Source organism: Phoenix dactylifera, chromosome 11 (genome assembly GCF_051530095.1).
Source record: "Phoenix dactylifera cultivar Ajwa chromosome 11, Ajwa_hap1_PhDact_Kaust_v1.1, whole genome shotgun sequence".
In the NCBI taxonomy this organism is placed as follows: domain Eukaryota; kingdom Viridiplantae; phylum Streptophyta; class Magnoliopsida; order Arecales; family Arecaceae; genus Phoenix; species Phoenix dactylifera.
Window position 1 is genome coordinate 2,865,386 of NC_143200.1, and position 15,193 is coordinate 2,880,578.

Below are 15,193 nucleotides of genomic sequence, written 5' to 3' on the forward strand. Positions count from 1 at the left end.
CTGTTGATCCTCCGTTGATCGAGGAAATGAAGCAAATTTCACTTCATTGATTCCACGTTGGTCCACATGAGTTCTAGTGTGGTAGCTCAATTTGAAAGCTATATAATGGATGATATCATATGCATTATCTGAGAAAATCACCTGAACACTAAAAGATTAGAACTGGTGTGATCTTACGGTTGCAAGTGGATCAGTTGCATACATAACTAGAATCATAGTCAACATGTAATAATAAGAGCCAACTCAAAGTTTGACCTGCATGGTCGATGCCAAGGTTGAAATATTGGTACTGATGTCAGTATTACTCAGGTGTTGGTCCTTTATGGTTCTGTACATTCCATTCTAAGATGGTAATTGGTGCTGGCAGAGCAAGAGGCTTCATTTATTTTTCTTGCTTTTTTTTTGTCACCCTTGTGTTTTACAAATTTTATTAGGTAGGGTTAGTTTAGGGCCAAAATATGCAATAAACTTGTTCTCATAAACTAAAGAAGGAAAAATTGATTAGTTTGAACAATATGCATTTTTTAAGTGAAAACTAAAGCATTGGGAGCCATAGGGTTCTATTGAAAAGTGAAAACTGCAAATATTTACATGTAAGCTTCAATGACTTATTTATAATTTAATTGTTAGGTGAACAAGAAAACATGCAAACATGTATAGCAGTATTTTCAGCTCATCCCAACATGGGAACAATATTATGGTAGTATGTGCACATCCATAGTGCAAAAATATCACCATTTTTTTCTAGAAATAACTTATTTTTATCTTAAGTAATTATTTTACAAAAAATCAATTTAAAAACAGGAAACACATTAAATAAACAAATATGCAGAGATGTAGGTTGATGCCCAAACTACAAAATATCTGAAAATAAACCTGAACGGACAAAATTTCACTTTTTCCCTCTCTGGATTGGTTGGTGTTATTTGATCTTTTTTTATATTGGAAAATTCAAAAGAAAAAAGGGGAGTGTAGAGAGTTTCTTACCTTAGGTAATTGTATTTCTAGGTGTCAATCGGACCAAAACTTCATTGAATCCACTAGAAAGCGAAAGTCCCTCACTCTTGTTCTGCTCCTCGAAATGAATTGGAAGTATGTGAATTGGGAAGAAAACAAAAAAGCATGGAAGACTTTCTGACTAGGTACCACCTGATACCTACCAATACTAGCACATGCTGGCTGGTCTGCATAGCTAGGTACTGGTTGATATAGAGTGGTACACCCCTTGTTTTAACTTGGTTTGCCCAAAATTGGGTACTAAGGAATGTCACAAATTTTGGTCCTTCATTAGTTGGTTCTATATGATCAGGAAGGATCAACGTTGACTGGTACTTGGGTCCTTGGTTGATTCAGTTGACCTTACCTAAGATTATTAGACCTCGGTAACTTTGTCATATTTTATTTTGCATTATTAGTCCAAACTAATCTGACATGGTTTGACTTTTATCACAAACTACTCAAGTTCATTTGTCAACTTCCTAAAATTTTCTAATATAGGGTTATAATTGATGGTGCTTCAAGCAAATTATTTTTGGTAAAAGAAACACGAGCCCAGTTTTGTTTATTTAGGATAGTAGATGGTTCAAGCAAGCAAGCGGCAACCAACTGCAACTCAAAACACGTACTTGACCTAGGACACAACGATACACCCGCATGCAACACAAAAGGAGCACTCCAAGGTGATGTGGAAAGCAAACACCCAGCAGAAAAATAAAGCACCCTAGATGTACAAAACATGGACTTCATAAACGTATTGACAGAGGACACCTATGTATGCCCCAGACGCATATAATGTTGGTGGTGCAACTTTGATGATGGACCTAGTGAATGGGGGTGGGCAGAGAGGACATTTAAAAAAAGATCTTGAGAGGCGACCCACCTTGGGATGTCATAGTTTACCAAAGAGGTTGCATGTAGTCGATGAATGACTGTCACCTAAACCACCGATGACTCCATGCCAACCACTTTATGCTACCACATTTGGTTGAGATGTTGTAGACAAACTAGAAGCATGACAACTGGCGAGGGAAGCCTTCGGTGCATTATGTGCTGCTTGCTGGGCATCCGCAAGGCTAGAGCTAGTGGTAGTCGGTTGCGCAATAGTAGTGTCTAGCAGCAGACCACTAGGGTCCTGATCGACTTTAGCCTCGTGACATGGGAGCGGGTGGCAGACATTGCCATTTGCTTCATTAGCAGAGGGCCAGAAGACCTATCGATAAGCACTGGTTGTTCCCCTCAATTATTGGAGTTCTGTCTACATGGTTGCTCGGACCCAAAACGAAAGAGACCAGTTGTTGGCATTGGTGCGACCTAGTCAACATTAGCCTTCTCCTTACCCTTGCCATCTATTGATGTGGCATGAGATGGGCCTGCCCCTTTGATTTGGGAATCAGCTATGATAGGTGGGTCAAAACTTGAAGAAGAGCCTCTCGATGCCACTTTTTCTTCCATTTGCTCTTACCTTCTTCGTGGACCCCGCGATGAAAGGACCCATGTTCATGGGCGGAACCCTAGACCAGTCCTTAGAAGGGAGACTCGGGAAACGTGACCTTGAGGCATCAATCATTGATTTTTGCATGGCTATGGGGCTAGCTCTATTGGTGCAGTGTTGAGCAACTTTTTTCGAGTATTGCCACCCATACACCCACCTTCGAACAATTCCTAGTATAGGATGGCACGATATTGCCCCGAGTAGGTGGTTCTGCTGCACGAGTCATCGAGTGACTGGATCCTGAATTTTGTGAAGTTGATTTGGCCTTCAACTTGAAAGCACCCATTTGCACCACCTTCCCTTATGGTCAGGGATGCGATGGGCCACCAACCATGACCCATAGAGTGTCTTCGCTGGGGAGGCCGAAGTAGCCATAGACCTCGCTGAGGAGGCTGCTGCTGACAGTAGACCTTGTTGTCATGGGCAACAACCTTTTTTAGTTGGCACTATGGGAAGGTGCCCTCTTTATGGTCGTGCCTGAGGCAACCACAACCGAAGCACAACCCCCACGCTCTCATATACAAACTATCGCCATACTCCCATCTTCAATGTGTCCACCTGGATGCTAGGCACAATCAGACTAGTGATGTCTAGCCGCACCACCACTCGGGTGAAATTCATCAGCATGGTAGGCTCTTTTGACATCAACTCTATGCATAGATCTATCCTAAAGGGAACATTAGCAGCCAAAGCAATGTTAAGTGCTGTTGCTTTGATAGTTGTGGAGATAATGTCGGTCGTTGGGACAAAGTTTGGTCACTAGGCCTTTGCAAGCATACTGCTGGCGAGCAATCAAGGTCCCAATGCTCATACCCTCATCATTCATGCTTTGAAACAAATCGAAAGCCAACTATATCCCCCACAGCAAGTTGCAATTGGAACACATGGTTGAGGTTCCATTTAGCTTCGCCTTAATCGAGTAAGCTCGGCCACTTTGAAAATAATAGCCTTGTTGAACCTTGCCCCAAACCACTTGACGTTGTCCGAAGCAAGGGGTTGAGTCTCCCATTATCATCGTTGAGCACCCTTTGCCACTGTAACCACGAATGTGGAACCTTGCCATGCCCTTCCCGCGCTTCTCAAAGCCTAGTGGAGATGATAGTCATAGTTTGCTTGGGTATCATGTCCCTCCCCCATTCAACCTGTGCTTTGGCTCACTTGCCATTCAAATAGGTTTTAGGACTCAAGCAAATTATTAATCATCATGATATGGTTGCAACCCCACAGAAAAGCTAATCATCATTAAAACCACTATAGGATCTCCATAATTTAAAACCATGAACGAGTAAATGAACACTCATGTACTAATAGAGTCATGGGAAGACAACAATCTTTATTGGTCCAGGAACAAACTGGGTTATTGGCTAGAGATTTTGGCGACTCTTTGTATTACAATAACTAAGGCATACCTTATTGGCCTCCCAAATTTGTTTGTAGCCAATATTCATGCTTCGAAATGTTTCTCAAACATTTCAAGTTCAAATTTGATCTTGCAAAGATGCTTCCTGAAATTGACTGTGTACTATATTTGGTCTATAAACTAGTTTTTCTGAAACTCCAAAATGGCCCCCACTTTGAATCAGTTCAGAGCCAAACTGAGAAGTTCTAGTTTTGGTTTTAGTGTTCTGGTCTATACATTGGATAATGATATGGATATATTTTTAGTTGCCTTTAAGGTGGGTCATCATAGTTTGTTGATTAGACCTTTTGGATGGAAAATGGGGATGCAAATTAATTATATTCTGTATTATGCATGAAAATTTTGTAAATCTCAAGGTCCAGATCAAGAAACCCTGTAATATAAGGCATGTGTGAAAAACCAAAATATGAAAACTACAGCATTCTTGATTTAATAAGTTGATCAGATTAAATATGAACCTTGTAGCACCATGTTGATACCAAAGAAACAAGTCAAATTAAGTATGGACTTTGTTTCATCATGTTTTAACTCAAAGAAACAATCCTGCAATGGGAAGGCCGTTTCTCTCTTCTATGAAGAGCACCTCACTATATCAACTGCCTATCTCTAAAATATCATTTTGAAGACAGGCCTCTTAATGTTTCCATATGAAAATTGCCTTTTCATATACTAGGTGATCAGTGTTCACTATTAGTTATTTTGTTTGACATTTATCTTCCTTTTGTTAGGCAATAAAAATTTCCGTTATTTGGTGCTTTGCAGTCTTCTCTTGGATGGTTCCACTGTAGTGCAATTTTCATGTTATTGGTGTTTTGTTCTGTCTGGTCAATGTTGCTTGGTCTGGATTTTTCAAATTCAGTTTATGATTTATCTACCCTTCTCAATTATGCTGTGCATATGTTGTGCATGTAAAAAACAAAGACCTCAGCAAAATTTTTCTTAAAGAAACATTAAAACAGCTGATAACGTCTTGAGAATTTGAGATAGACGATCACTAAAATATGTTTAGTGAGTGTTCAATGAAAACTAAATTGATCCCAGCATCTTAGGATGGTAGTAGCAAATGTTCCAACAAATGACATTTCCAATCTAGTTCTTGTTAAGAATAAACAAAAGCAACCAAGCTGCCAAAAAAAAAATCTCTAAGTTGCTGCTGTGAATGCTAATGAAACATGACTTCTACAGATATGTCAAGGTTCCAAAGACAAGAGACTTTTTTGTTTTTTTGTTTTAGGGCTTTGACGTTCCCAATGTTCAAATCCTCAGTTGCTGCAGCCACACCATATTCATCTTTGAAGAATGTGTTGCCAACAGTATTGTAGGAAATCTGGAAGTCCTTTCATTCAAAGTTTAGTGAATAAAATTTAGCGAGTGTTGGTGCGATGTACAGTCTTGAGTCTCAAGCATTGGAGGTACTGTATTACGGCAGATTGCAAGAGAAATTCAGACCCTGTTACCATATACTTGATTTTTGTGTCTAATTTGTAGTGTTCTGATGTGCCAATAACAAATACACAAGATTATGAAAGTTTGATGGAAAATCTCAATTGATTACTGAATTTGAATTTTGTTTAGGCTATCTTTGTAATTTTTGCAGAATGGTGTGCAAACTCCCCCAGCCTCCTTGCAACTCCATGTGTTTCCAAACAAGTCCTTACAAACATCTGTTCACGAAAGAGTGATATTACATCAGCTGGATGCTATTTAATAATCATAACAGAGCTTTTAATCCAATCAAACTTCCAATGTAGTTTTTGGTAATTTCACAAACTAAAAGGCCTTGCATTATTTGGGAATAAATTATCCTAAACATAAATAGGTCTAAACTAAAAATCTTAAGATTTGCACAATGATCAAATGGTTTTGTCTGCTTATGTTTTCAGACAATGAGATCTGTCCATCAAAACCTGCAGCTTACAGCGCAACGTGGGTCATGTGAGATAATTTTCCCAAGAAATAGAAGAAAAAGCAAGTACTGGAAGAAAGGAGAATGGCCTGATAGAACTCACTGAGAAATTATATAGTTTGGCTAATAAAGCAAGACATCTGCCCTTAACCAAGATCCATGATGAGGGCCTTGCCTTTCATATATCTTAAAAGAGTGAGGTCGAATAAGCTGGATACCTATTTAACATCTTTATGAGGACTGCTTAAACAGCTTTTAATCCAATTAGATAGCCATTGAAATTATCTGGTAGTTTCATGAATTATAAACTTTGCATTTGAGAACTAAATAACACAATGGAAACAGAATAAGTCTACACAATAGAATCATAAAATTTGCAAAAAAAAGGACAAATGGTATGTTTATGTATTCAGATGCTAACTGCTTCCAACAGAACATTAGGAAAATGGAATCAGGTATTGGAAGGAAGAAGAAAGGCCAGACAAACCTAATAACTGACTATAGATTTTGGCTAATACAGCAAGCCATCTCAAGATCTGAAGTGCCCATAACCAAGATCTATGATAATTAATAAGAGATCCACCACCCATATATCTACTGACAGAAGCTTGCAAGCAGAAGTAATGGAGAAAGATCAATTCAGAGGTAGGCAGCAGCTGTTGGTGCCAACGGCAAACTTCAACATCATTATTGGAGAGCCTGGTGCCTTCCTTTGTACCCAAGAAGTCTTGGTTTAATGAAGGGGTTTTCCTTGGTGTTTTTAAATGATCGTTCTTGAATATTACCTGTCTTTAAGATTCTGGGCATGCACACAGGTTTCATGGTTCATTCTAATTGGTTGTTTGACTTGGATGATATAACTAACTTCAACAATTATCAAAGCTTATGAACAGAAACTGTAATTGTTTATCTAAATTTAGTATGGATGTATGCAAGGTCCGCCGTATTGGTACCGGTCGGCGTACCGGTGGCATCCTGTACTGGTCCCATACCGGTTCGAACCGGTCCCGTACCGGTTCTCTAACAATAAAATACCGGTACCGGATTCCACGCTGATTCGGTACCGGTCCCAGGCCGAATTGGTACGTACCGGCTGTACCGGCCGGTACGGACCGGTACGGCAGACCATGGATGTATGTTTTTCAGTTCTTGGATGTGCTTTCCAAAGTTGTGTATATCCAAATTGTTGCTCTTTTTGTTATCTTAAGTTTTGTTATTTATTGGATAATAGTATAATTGCTTCTTTTTTGGAGCTTATATATGTTCTCTAATTTGGCTAAATTTTCTCTTGAAGATCTTATCTGGAAGAATTTATTACATGGTTATGTAATTTTTCCATCATGCTTTCGTTTCAGGTTATGCAGTTTCTCTCCCGCCAAAAGCATTCAAAGAAGTATATTCTTGTTCACTGTACTCATGGGCATAATCGTACAGGGTTTATGATTATCCATTTCCTCATGCGCTCCCAGCTGTGGCATGTCTCTGATGTATGCTGTGTTCATATATTCCAAACCTTCCTCTTGGTTTACCTCTTGTTAACTTCTTATTTTTCCTCAACACCATGTTTGATTTTGCTACTGGCCAGGCATTACATAAATTTGCTCAAGCACGTCCTCCAGGGATATATAAGCAGGATTATATTGAGTCACTTTATATGTTTTACCATGAAAGTCCTGAAAATTTGTTCTGCCCTCCCACTCCGGAGTGGAAAAGGTCTTCTGATCTTGATCTGAATGGTGAAGCTGTGCAGGATGATGATGATGATGGCAATACTGCAACTCTTTCACATGTGGGTGTTCCATGGAAAGTTAATTGTCTTATTAAAATTAATTTTTTTCCCTCCTTTTTGCTTGTATTTATTAGCTTGAGCTTCTAAATTTTTGTTGTAGCTCCCTGATTCCTGTGGCACAGGATTGCACCAGATCTCGTGAATCATATCATTTATTGGAAGCAAATTAGCTTTGCTAACCATCTTAAAGTTTGAGATTTTAATAGTGCTAAATTTGTGATGCAATAATAAATCTCTTCATGGTTATTTCCTCTTTTCCCTGTTATCTGGTTTGCAGAGAGTTCCTAGACATGCTTTCAAATCTGAAGCTACATACTTTCAAATGATGAACATGTGCCTATGTTGTGAAGGAAATTAGAGATTGCTGAAGTAGAACTGTGACATTGGTTAATGTGCTTAGAACAGCTATTACAATTTGTTAATGTTCTTAGATCAGATATTGCAATTTTGAAGTAAAAGAAAGGCGATGGAATAGAGTTTAGTAATGTTCGGGCAACTTTTCTGATTACTCATTAGCTTCTTTTATTTGAAGTGTGTGTTCTTTGATGCTATATTTCTTTCGCTTCAGAAAGTAATACTTGGTCTCATTTGTTCTTATCTTCCTTAATTTAGTCCAGAATCTAGAATAAAATGCTGTACCTTATAAAAAATTGATGCCTGCTTTAATATTTTCAGGTTGTGGTAGGATTTGTTTTGCTAATCGTCATGGATTATTTCAGTCTTTTGTCTGTCAATATGGGCTGCAATTAGGCACCCAATGTGTGCCAATTTAATTAGTTTTAAGAGTCCTAGTAGGAGCCAAACTTGGGGGAACTAAAACAGCCTGTTGGTCCTCCTAAAATTGAAATGATTTGGCTATCTTCTGTTTTAGGAGTCCTGACTGGGTTCCAAGGGAGGGGTTCAACTAGAATTAGCTGGGTGTGATAATATGTTCTTTTAATTATTTTGGAAGGTGGTCTGGCTATTAAAAGAGACATGTATGTTGCTGGAAAATCAGTACATGAATTTATTTCGGTATAGAAGTAGCTGCACGCCTCTTTTTTCTTCTTTTCCTCTTATTATTCTGTCCTGTTTAATTCTTCACTCTCTTCGATCTTTCTTGCTTAAAGCACTTCTTAATCAGGTGCGATCCCTAACGTCAATTGTCATGAGCTCCATTTCTTTTGTCCTGATTCTCTGACTTGTTTTAACATTTATCTAATTGCAGCTCTAATTATTATTAGTTATCTTGGGTAAGTTGTCTGACTTTGGGAATCCTATGATACTGGCAGGAGCATATGGAAAACAAAATTATAACAAATGATGATGTCTTGGGGGATGCAATACCATACGACCAGCAAGACTCTCTGCGTCTGATTTGTTACCAGTTGCTTGATTTAACTCCTTCAGTATGGAATCTATTACCTCTCTTCTACCTTTCAAATACTACACTTAATTAATTGTCCATTTGAAGTTGCTACATTTGTATATCATGTTCACCATTTAACATACCATAGTGTGATAACTGTCTGAAATCTGAATCTGTGAATAATACTGCAAGTTTTATGAAGTCTTCATTTACAGTTTTCTAGAAAGCATTTTTTTTGGAGTTTTTATTGTTAATTTTTTAGAATAGTTTGAGAGTTTTTGTGAATATATTCTGGGTTTATTCTGAACTTTTTCATTCTTGTCTTTTCCATCAAGAAAGTTTCGCGGTACCGGTGCGTATCATCTCATACCAAGTATAATATATTGTACCGTTTCCAAACCAAGACTTCATATGGGGGGCACACTGAGTCTCAGTATTGCTGAACTAATCCCTATATCTGGCGTATCGACACTTTATCATCACGGTATTGGTATAGGGTCTGATACCGAGATTGCGAACCTTCATCAAGGTGTTTGCAATATTTGTTAAACACTATTTCTCGTATCTCCAATTTCTCCCAAATTGTTTTGTAAATGCTTAAGTTTTGAACTGTTGCAAATGCTAGCTTAATCCTATAGCATGACTTTGACATTATGATACACACATAATTTGTTGTTTACCTAAAATAATTGTACTTTACAATTCATTCACTTAGAAGGTAGTGCAATCCATTAAATTTAATGCAATGTTATGCAATATTAAGTATTTTTTACAATATGGTTTAAGTATTTTTATTTCACACTTCTAACCAGTGCATATTAGTTAAATTTTTCTAGGAGTTTGCGTTTTACTATCAATCTTGATGGATTATCTCTTACACTTATATATATTTGGTCTATAGGTAAGGGGAAATGCACGATTTCCAGGATCACACCCTGTTTCTCTCAACAGGTATATTTCTTCTTTCAAATCAAAATCCTCTCACTAATATTGAATACATAGCCAAGAGTAGTTGTGGTTTATGTATTTTTGATGACCATATAATCCCTTTTGTAGTCATTTTAAAATCGATACCTTGTTCTATTCTTGGTTTGTATCTTTGTATTCATGTTTATAATTTTCATGAACTTTACAAACCTTGCTAAAACCAATGTAATAGGTTATCTTCAGAAGGTATCACCTCTGAGACCTTGGGCATCTCCTGATCTTTTCCTCACTTGGATCTTTCCTAGCTTAATGTTTATGCAAGAAGCCATCTTAATTTGCATGTATATGATTCATTGTTGCAGCTAATTTTCTTGCAGCCTGTGTATTAAGGTGCCAAGGGCTGCCAAGACCCCTATTTTGAAAATCGGCTGTTTAGGTTTGTAGTCGAAAAAAAAAAATTTGCCCGATCATTTGATTTATCAATAAAAGCACAGGCTATGGCAAACTAGTTGATAAATTGAAGATCGTACTTAGTTTTGAAAATTTATAAGAGTGTTATGATTTATCTAAGGACAATAATAAATTCATTAGAATCTAGTAGACAATACAAGTAGTAAGCTTTCAGACTAAGATAAGAGAGTATATAAATTGAAATATTGAATATTGTGATAACTATGTTACGCTATACCGGTCGGTACTGGGCTTACCATACTATACCAGTACTTAGTAGGGAGTGTACCGCATATCAATATGCCGAGCCGGCACATGTATTGGGCATATCAACGCTGTACCAAGATGGTATTGTTACGGGGTCCAGTATTGAGATGGAAAACCTTGGTTATAAGTAATAAAGATATAAAGGATAAATAATTATTGTCTAAGCCAGAGGAGCTGCTCTAATTGGGCATAAACAATGTAGTTTTCTTACACATTTAGTTTTCCCCTGATATATTTTTAAAGACTTTTCTTCTTTTGGAAGCTCCATCTGAATAGCATGTGGTAGCTTTATGTGCCTAGGGTTTGTAGATGGAGTTTTTCAGTTGAATTCTATTAGACTTGGATCAGATATTGACCTGATCTAGGGTTTGGTCAGGTCACCAGGTTTGCAGTTCAACTGTTGGGTCATCCAATCAAATTATGGATGTTAAAATGGAATAAATATGGAGAAATAAATATTATGTTAAAAATAGAAAATCTAATGAAAACGGGGGAGGCTTGCAGAGTATTGGGGGCATGATGATGATGATGGTGCATAGGCTGTAGGCTGGTGGGTGAGGGGAAGTGGCTTAGGACCCTGGATTGTGAATGGTAGAAGGGGAAAGCTGCTGGTGGTGGGGGCTGTTGGAGAGGTCATGGATGCACGGTATAGGCCATCGGGTGGTGAGGGTGTGCATGATGTAGAGTGCTTTGGTGGACAGCAAACTTTGTCGAAATGATTTTAGAAGTGTTTGCCACTTTTAATTCCCTATGGGAAATAGCCCGGGAATCTTTGCTTATGATATTGCAGATGTGTGATTTTTAACACTGGATAATTTAAAGCCAATATCTGTTTTTCTGTCTATTTTGCTCAAGAGAAATTAAGAAATGATGTCTTAGTTCAAACACATTTTGCATACTGCACTAGTTACCATCCAGGAAGGTAATATGAGGTATAAAAGCCAGCACAGAAGAGTCATTGCATGGGACTTTTTTTTTCAAAGAAGGGGTGGGGTGTGTGTGTGTGGAGGGGGACTGTACTTTGAGCAAAACAGAATGTGTTCTGGGGTTGAGTTTAGTTCTGGTTTCCTGTGAAGTAGCATCTACCTGCCAGTCAAATGTTGGTTCATTATATTCCTCTTCAGAAGGTCACAAATCTTCTTAACTCTTGATTAGAGTGTCCAACTTTATTTTCTCTCTCTCTATTTTCTTCTTTAAATTTTGTTTCTGATTTTCTGCTTGCTTTGTGGCTTATTATTGCCTTTGTTACCTTCACTTGGAGCTGATTATCTCTCTCCTTAAGTTTGGATGGTAAGTAAATTTGAATTTGATTTTACTCATCTATAAGAAACACGATTTTACTCATCTATAAGAAACACGACATGTCATCCCTTATGAATTCTGAATAGACTTTTTGGATTTCTTATATATTTACTTCTGAGAACCCTAAACATTTTCTCACCTAAAACTCATTGCTGCACAGTTGGAAAACTTGGCTTCTAAAATCACCTGTGAAATTTCAAAGGGGTGACAACTTCTCAAGACAGATGATTAAGCTGAATTTGCATAAAGTGCTGCAAATTCATGCTGTTCGTCTGACGTCTTCACTGCATATCAGTCAGTCCAAGAGGCATCTGCATCAGTTAGAACAATGAACGCCTTAATATAAAATACTATATATATTAAATTTGGTTGGCTGAATTGATTATTTATTGTGCATTCATTGCTCTATGCTTAATCATGATTTTTATTTTCAGTTCATACTTAATCAACATTATCTTTGCAGGGACAATCTGCAATTATTAAGACAGCGGTATTATTATGCTACGTGGAAAGCTGATGGGACCCGGTATATGATGCTTATTACCACACATGGCTGTTACTTAATTGACCGAAATTTTTGCTTTCGAAGGGTTCAAATGCGTTTTCCTCTGAAGAATGTGAATGAGGTTAGTATGTACAAAATGTCGATTCTAGAATAAGTTATGCTGTACTTTTTAGTAGCATACTTGTTCTGACTTGTTTGCACAATGTAACCTGCTTTTATTATCATGTGCAAGGGTTTTCATAACCTGACTTTGATTGATGGGGAAATGATTATCGACACACTACCTGATACAGGACTGAAGAGAAGATATTTATTATATGATTTGGTGGCACTTAATTCAAATTCTGTTATAAAGGTAAAGATTCAAAACCAGAAATTGAAAGTTGAAACATTCACAATTTAATTTTATTTTATTTTCCTTCTCTTCAACCAGTCATTTCCTTTTCCAATTTGTATGCCATAACTAGCTAAAAGTTAATACTCTTGTTATTAGAAAGGGTTATTTAGCCTTGGAGATGCTTTCTTTCTAGTTATAAGTTATTTTGGGGTAGGGGTATATGGTTGTAAAATGATTCAGTCCGAGTTTAGCTGAAATTCTTGTCTTGATATGGTGGTATTTTGCTAAGTCACTTTGCCAAAAGCTTAATGTGGGCCTAAAACCTAAATCTCATGAATAATTTCTTGTTACCACACATTGCTTTTCTCACATGAGCTACATGTTTAAAGGTGCGCTAGGTGTTTTTAGTCCTTTGCTTGCTATCTTGCCACCAAGATTTCTCTTGAGAGCAACTTCAGTGGGGGAGTACTGCAAAAAGGTGATTCTGCCCTATCATGCACACCCTAGGTGTGCCAAAGTAGAGAGGCTGTTCTTGAACAGCTTGTGCTTGACTCAGAATTTTGCGAGAATGGCTCACTTGATTAGTAGACAAGCCATGCTTGAGCTTTGCCTACCTTGTTTGCTTGGATTAAGCTCAAATTTTGAATAGACAAATAATTAATATCACATATTATTCAGTTATTATTTATTAAATAATAACATAATTTTAAGAAAGTATGTTCGTGGATTCAAAAATCTTCAGAACTGGATGCTACTATCAGTACATACCGTTCCGATGTGGGATTGGCATCGGTACTGGGGCTGGGATGTTAAACCATATGTATCGGTACCATGCAGACTGTACTGGTCAGTACCAATGGCTTTTCACTCTTTTTAGTGCTGTTAGTTTTTGTATATACCATCAATACTGACACTATACTAATATCATACTGTTCCAATAGGAAAATGGTATAGAGTTCAGTACTAGTATTGAAAACCTTGAGTATGTCTTAATCATGTCCTTGAGATCTAACTGTGGAATAAGCTAAAAGCTTACACATGTGAAGCCTTGTCGGATCTTTTGCTCTCGCAGAATTCTTTAAACAAGATGTTCAGAACAACTCGAGTTTGGCTTGAAAGCAACTTGGTCTCTTGAGCTTTACTTTTTTATAGAACGAGCTGAGCTTGACTGCTATCTCAAGCCTGAGTTTTTGCATTCCTAGTTTGTAGAAAAGCACGGTGCTCTTGCTTAAGGCATGTCACTTTGAATCACAATTTAACTAAGTTGGTATTAAATGCTTTTAATCATGTCTCATGGGTTGTATATGAGAGTACCTTGCTCAGGAAACAATTGGAATGCTTTTGGGCTATATATTGCAGCTAGAAAGCATGGATACTTCAAATTCTACATTGTGTCCAAAATAAATACATTTTATATACCAATACTTCATGGATGCATGTTGAATACTTATTGTGAGCATCCCTTTTTAAAATTCAAAGAAGGTTCGGGATGCGACTTGGATACCCCTAGGATACTTCTTGGATATGCCTAAATGATTACCTCAGGGCCTCAAAAGGATGAGGTGGAGGGTTTACTTTTGTTTTTTTCTTTATAAATATTGGCCTTTTAATGATGAACAATTTATTTTGATGTATGTAATGTTCATATTATTATATGGAATATGGATTATAGTTCATTAATTTGAATGATGACTAAATGATAGAGTTTGAGGATGTCAATGCTATCATGTAAAGCATGGACAGTTATTTTAATAATATATATTTATTTATTAGCCCATCTTAACCATATTGTATCATACTTTACAATGATTTGTCTTCTTGGCGAGATCCATATCATGTCGTATCTGTACTTGTATTGTTGTTCGTGGTTTACACTACTGTGGTTGTGCATGTGAATATTGTTTGAGTGAATGCAAAAGGTTCATGGTGGTTGTGCATGTGAAACATTGTTTGAGTGAATGCAAATGGGCGCATAGTTTGACTGCACCTGTCCTTGGTTGCATACTTTATTAGGCTTGAGTTCCTTTTGAATGCAAATGCCCGTAGTGGTTATCCAGCCTTTCTGGTTTTAACCAGATAGTGAAGATTGAAGCAAATGATATTAACTTGTTCCTATATGAGCTCGCTTAAACTTTATCTTCTCATAACTTCTAAGTAAATGAAACTGTCTTTCATCCTTTTGGTGAGTAATACAACAATAGTTACCATCATCTTTCATCCTTATTGTTCAACACTTAAAAGCTTAATTTCATCTTTGGCTTCTTATTGACCACCAATGAGTTTTTTTTTTTTAAAAAAAAAATAGATTTGGCGGTCTCGAAAGTCTTGATTCTAGTTTCAGCTGTATTATTCCTAACAATTTTTAACTGTCAGAAACTTGTTCAAATTGAGCAAAATGGAACAATAAAACCAGCCAAGAAGATAAACAAATATCATTTTGAACGACTTTTG

At 37.2% G+C, this 15,193-nt stretch overlaps 1 protein-coding gene across 4 annotated transcripts in view; it reads left to right on the forward strand.

Annotated features, from left to right (window-relative positions):
• LOC103715187 (uncharacterized) overlaps positions 1-15,193 on the forward strand; it is a 39,610-nt gene that overhangs the window by 13,219 nt on the left and 11,198 nt on the right. For all 4 annotated transcript variants that reach the window (XM_008802734.5, XM_088706398.1, XM_088706399.1 and 1 more), the window contains 6 exons: positions 7,173-7,304; positions 7,403-7,606; positions 8,878-8,994; positions 9,856-9,905; positions 12,364-12,526; positions 12,638-12,760. In XM_008802734.5, coding sequence (XP_008800956.2) covers positions 7,173-7,304; positions 7,403-7,606; positions 8,878-8,994; positions 9,856-9,905; positions 12,364-12,526; positions 12,638-12,760 — 789 coding nt within the window. The remainder of the gene's footprint in view (positions 1-7,172; positions 7,305-7,402; positions 7,607-8,877; positions 8,995-9,855; positions 9,906-12,363; positions 12,527-12,637; positions 12,761-15,193) is intronic.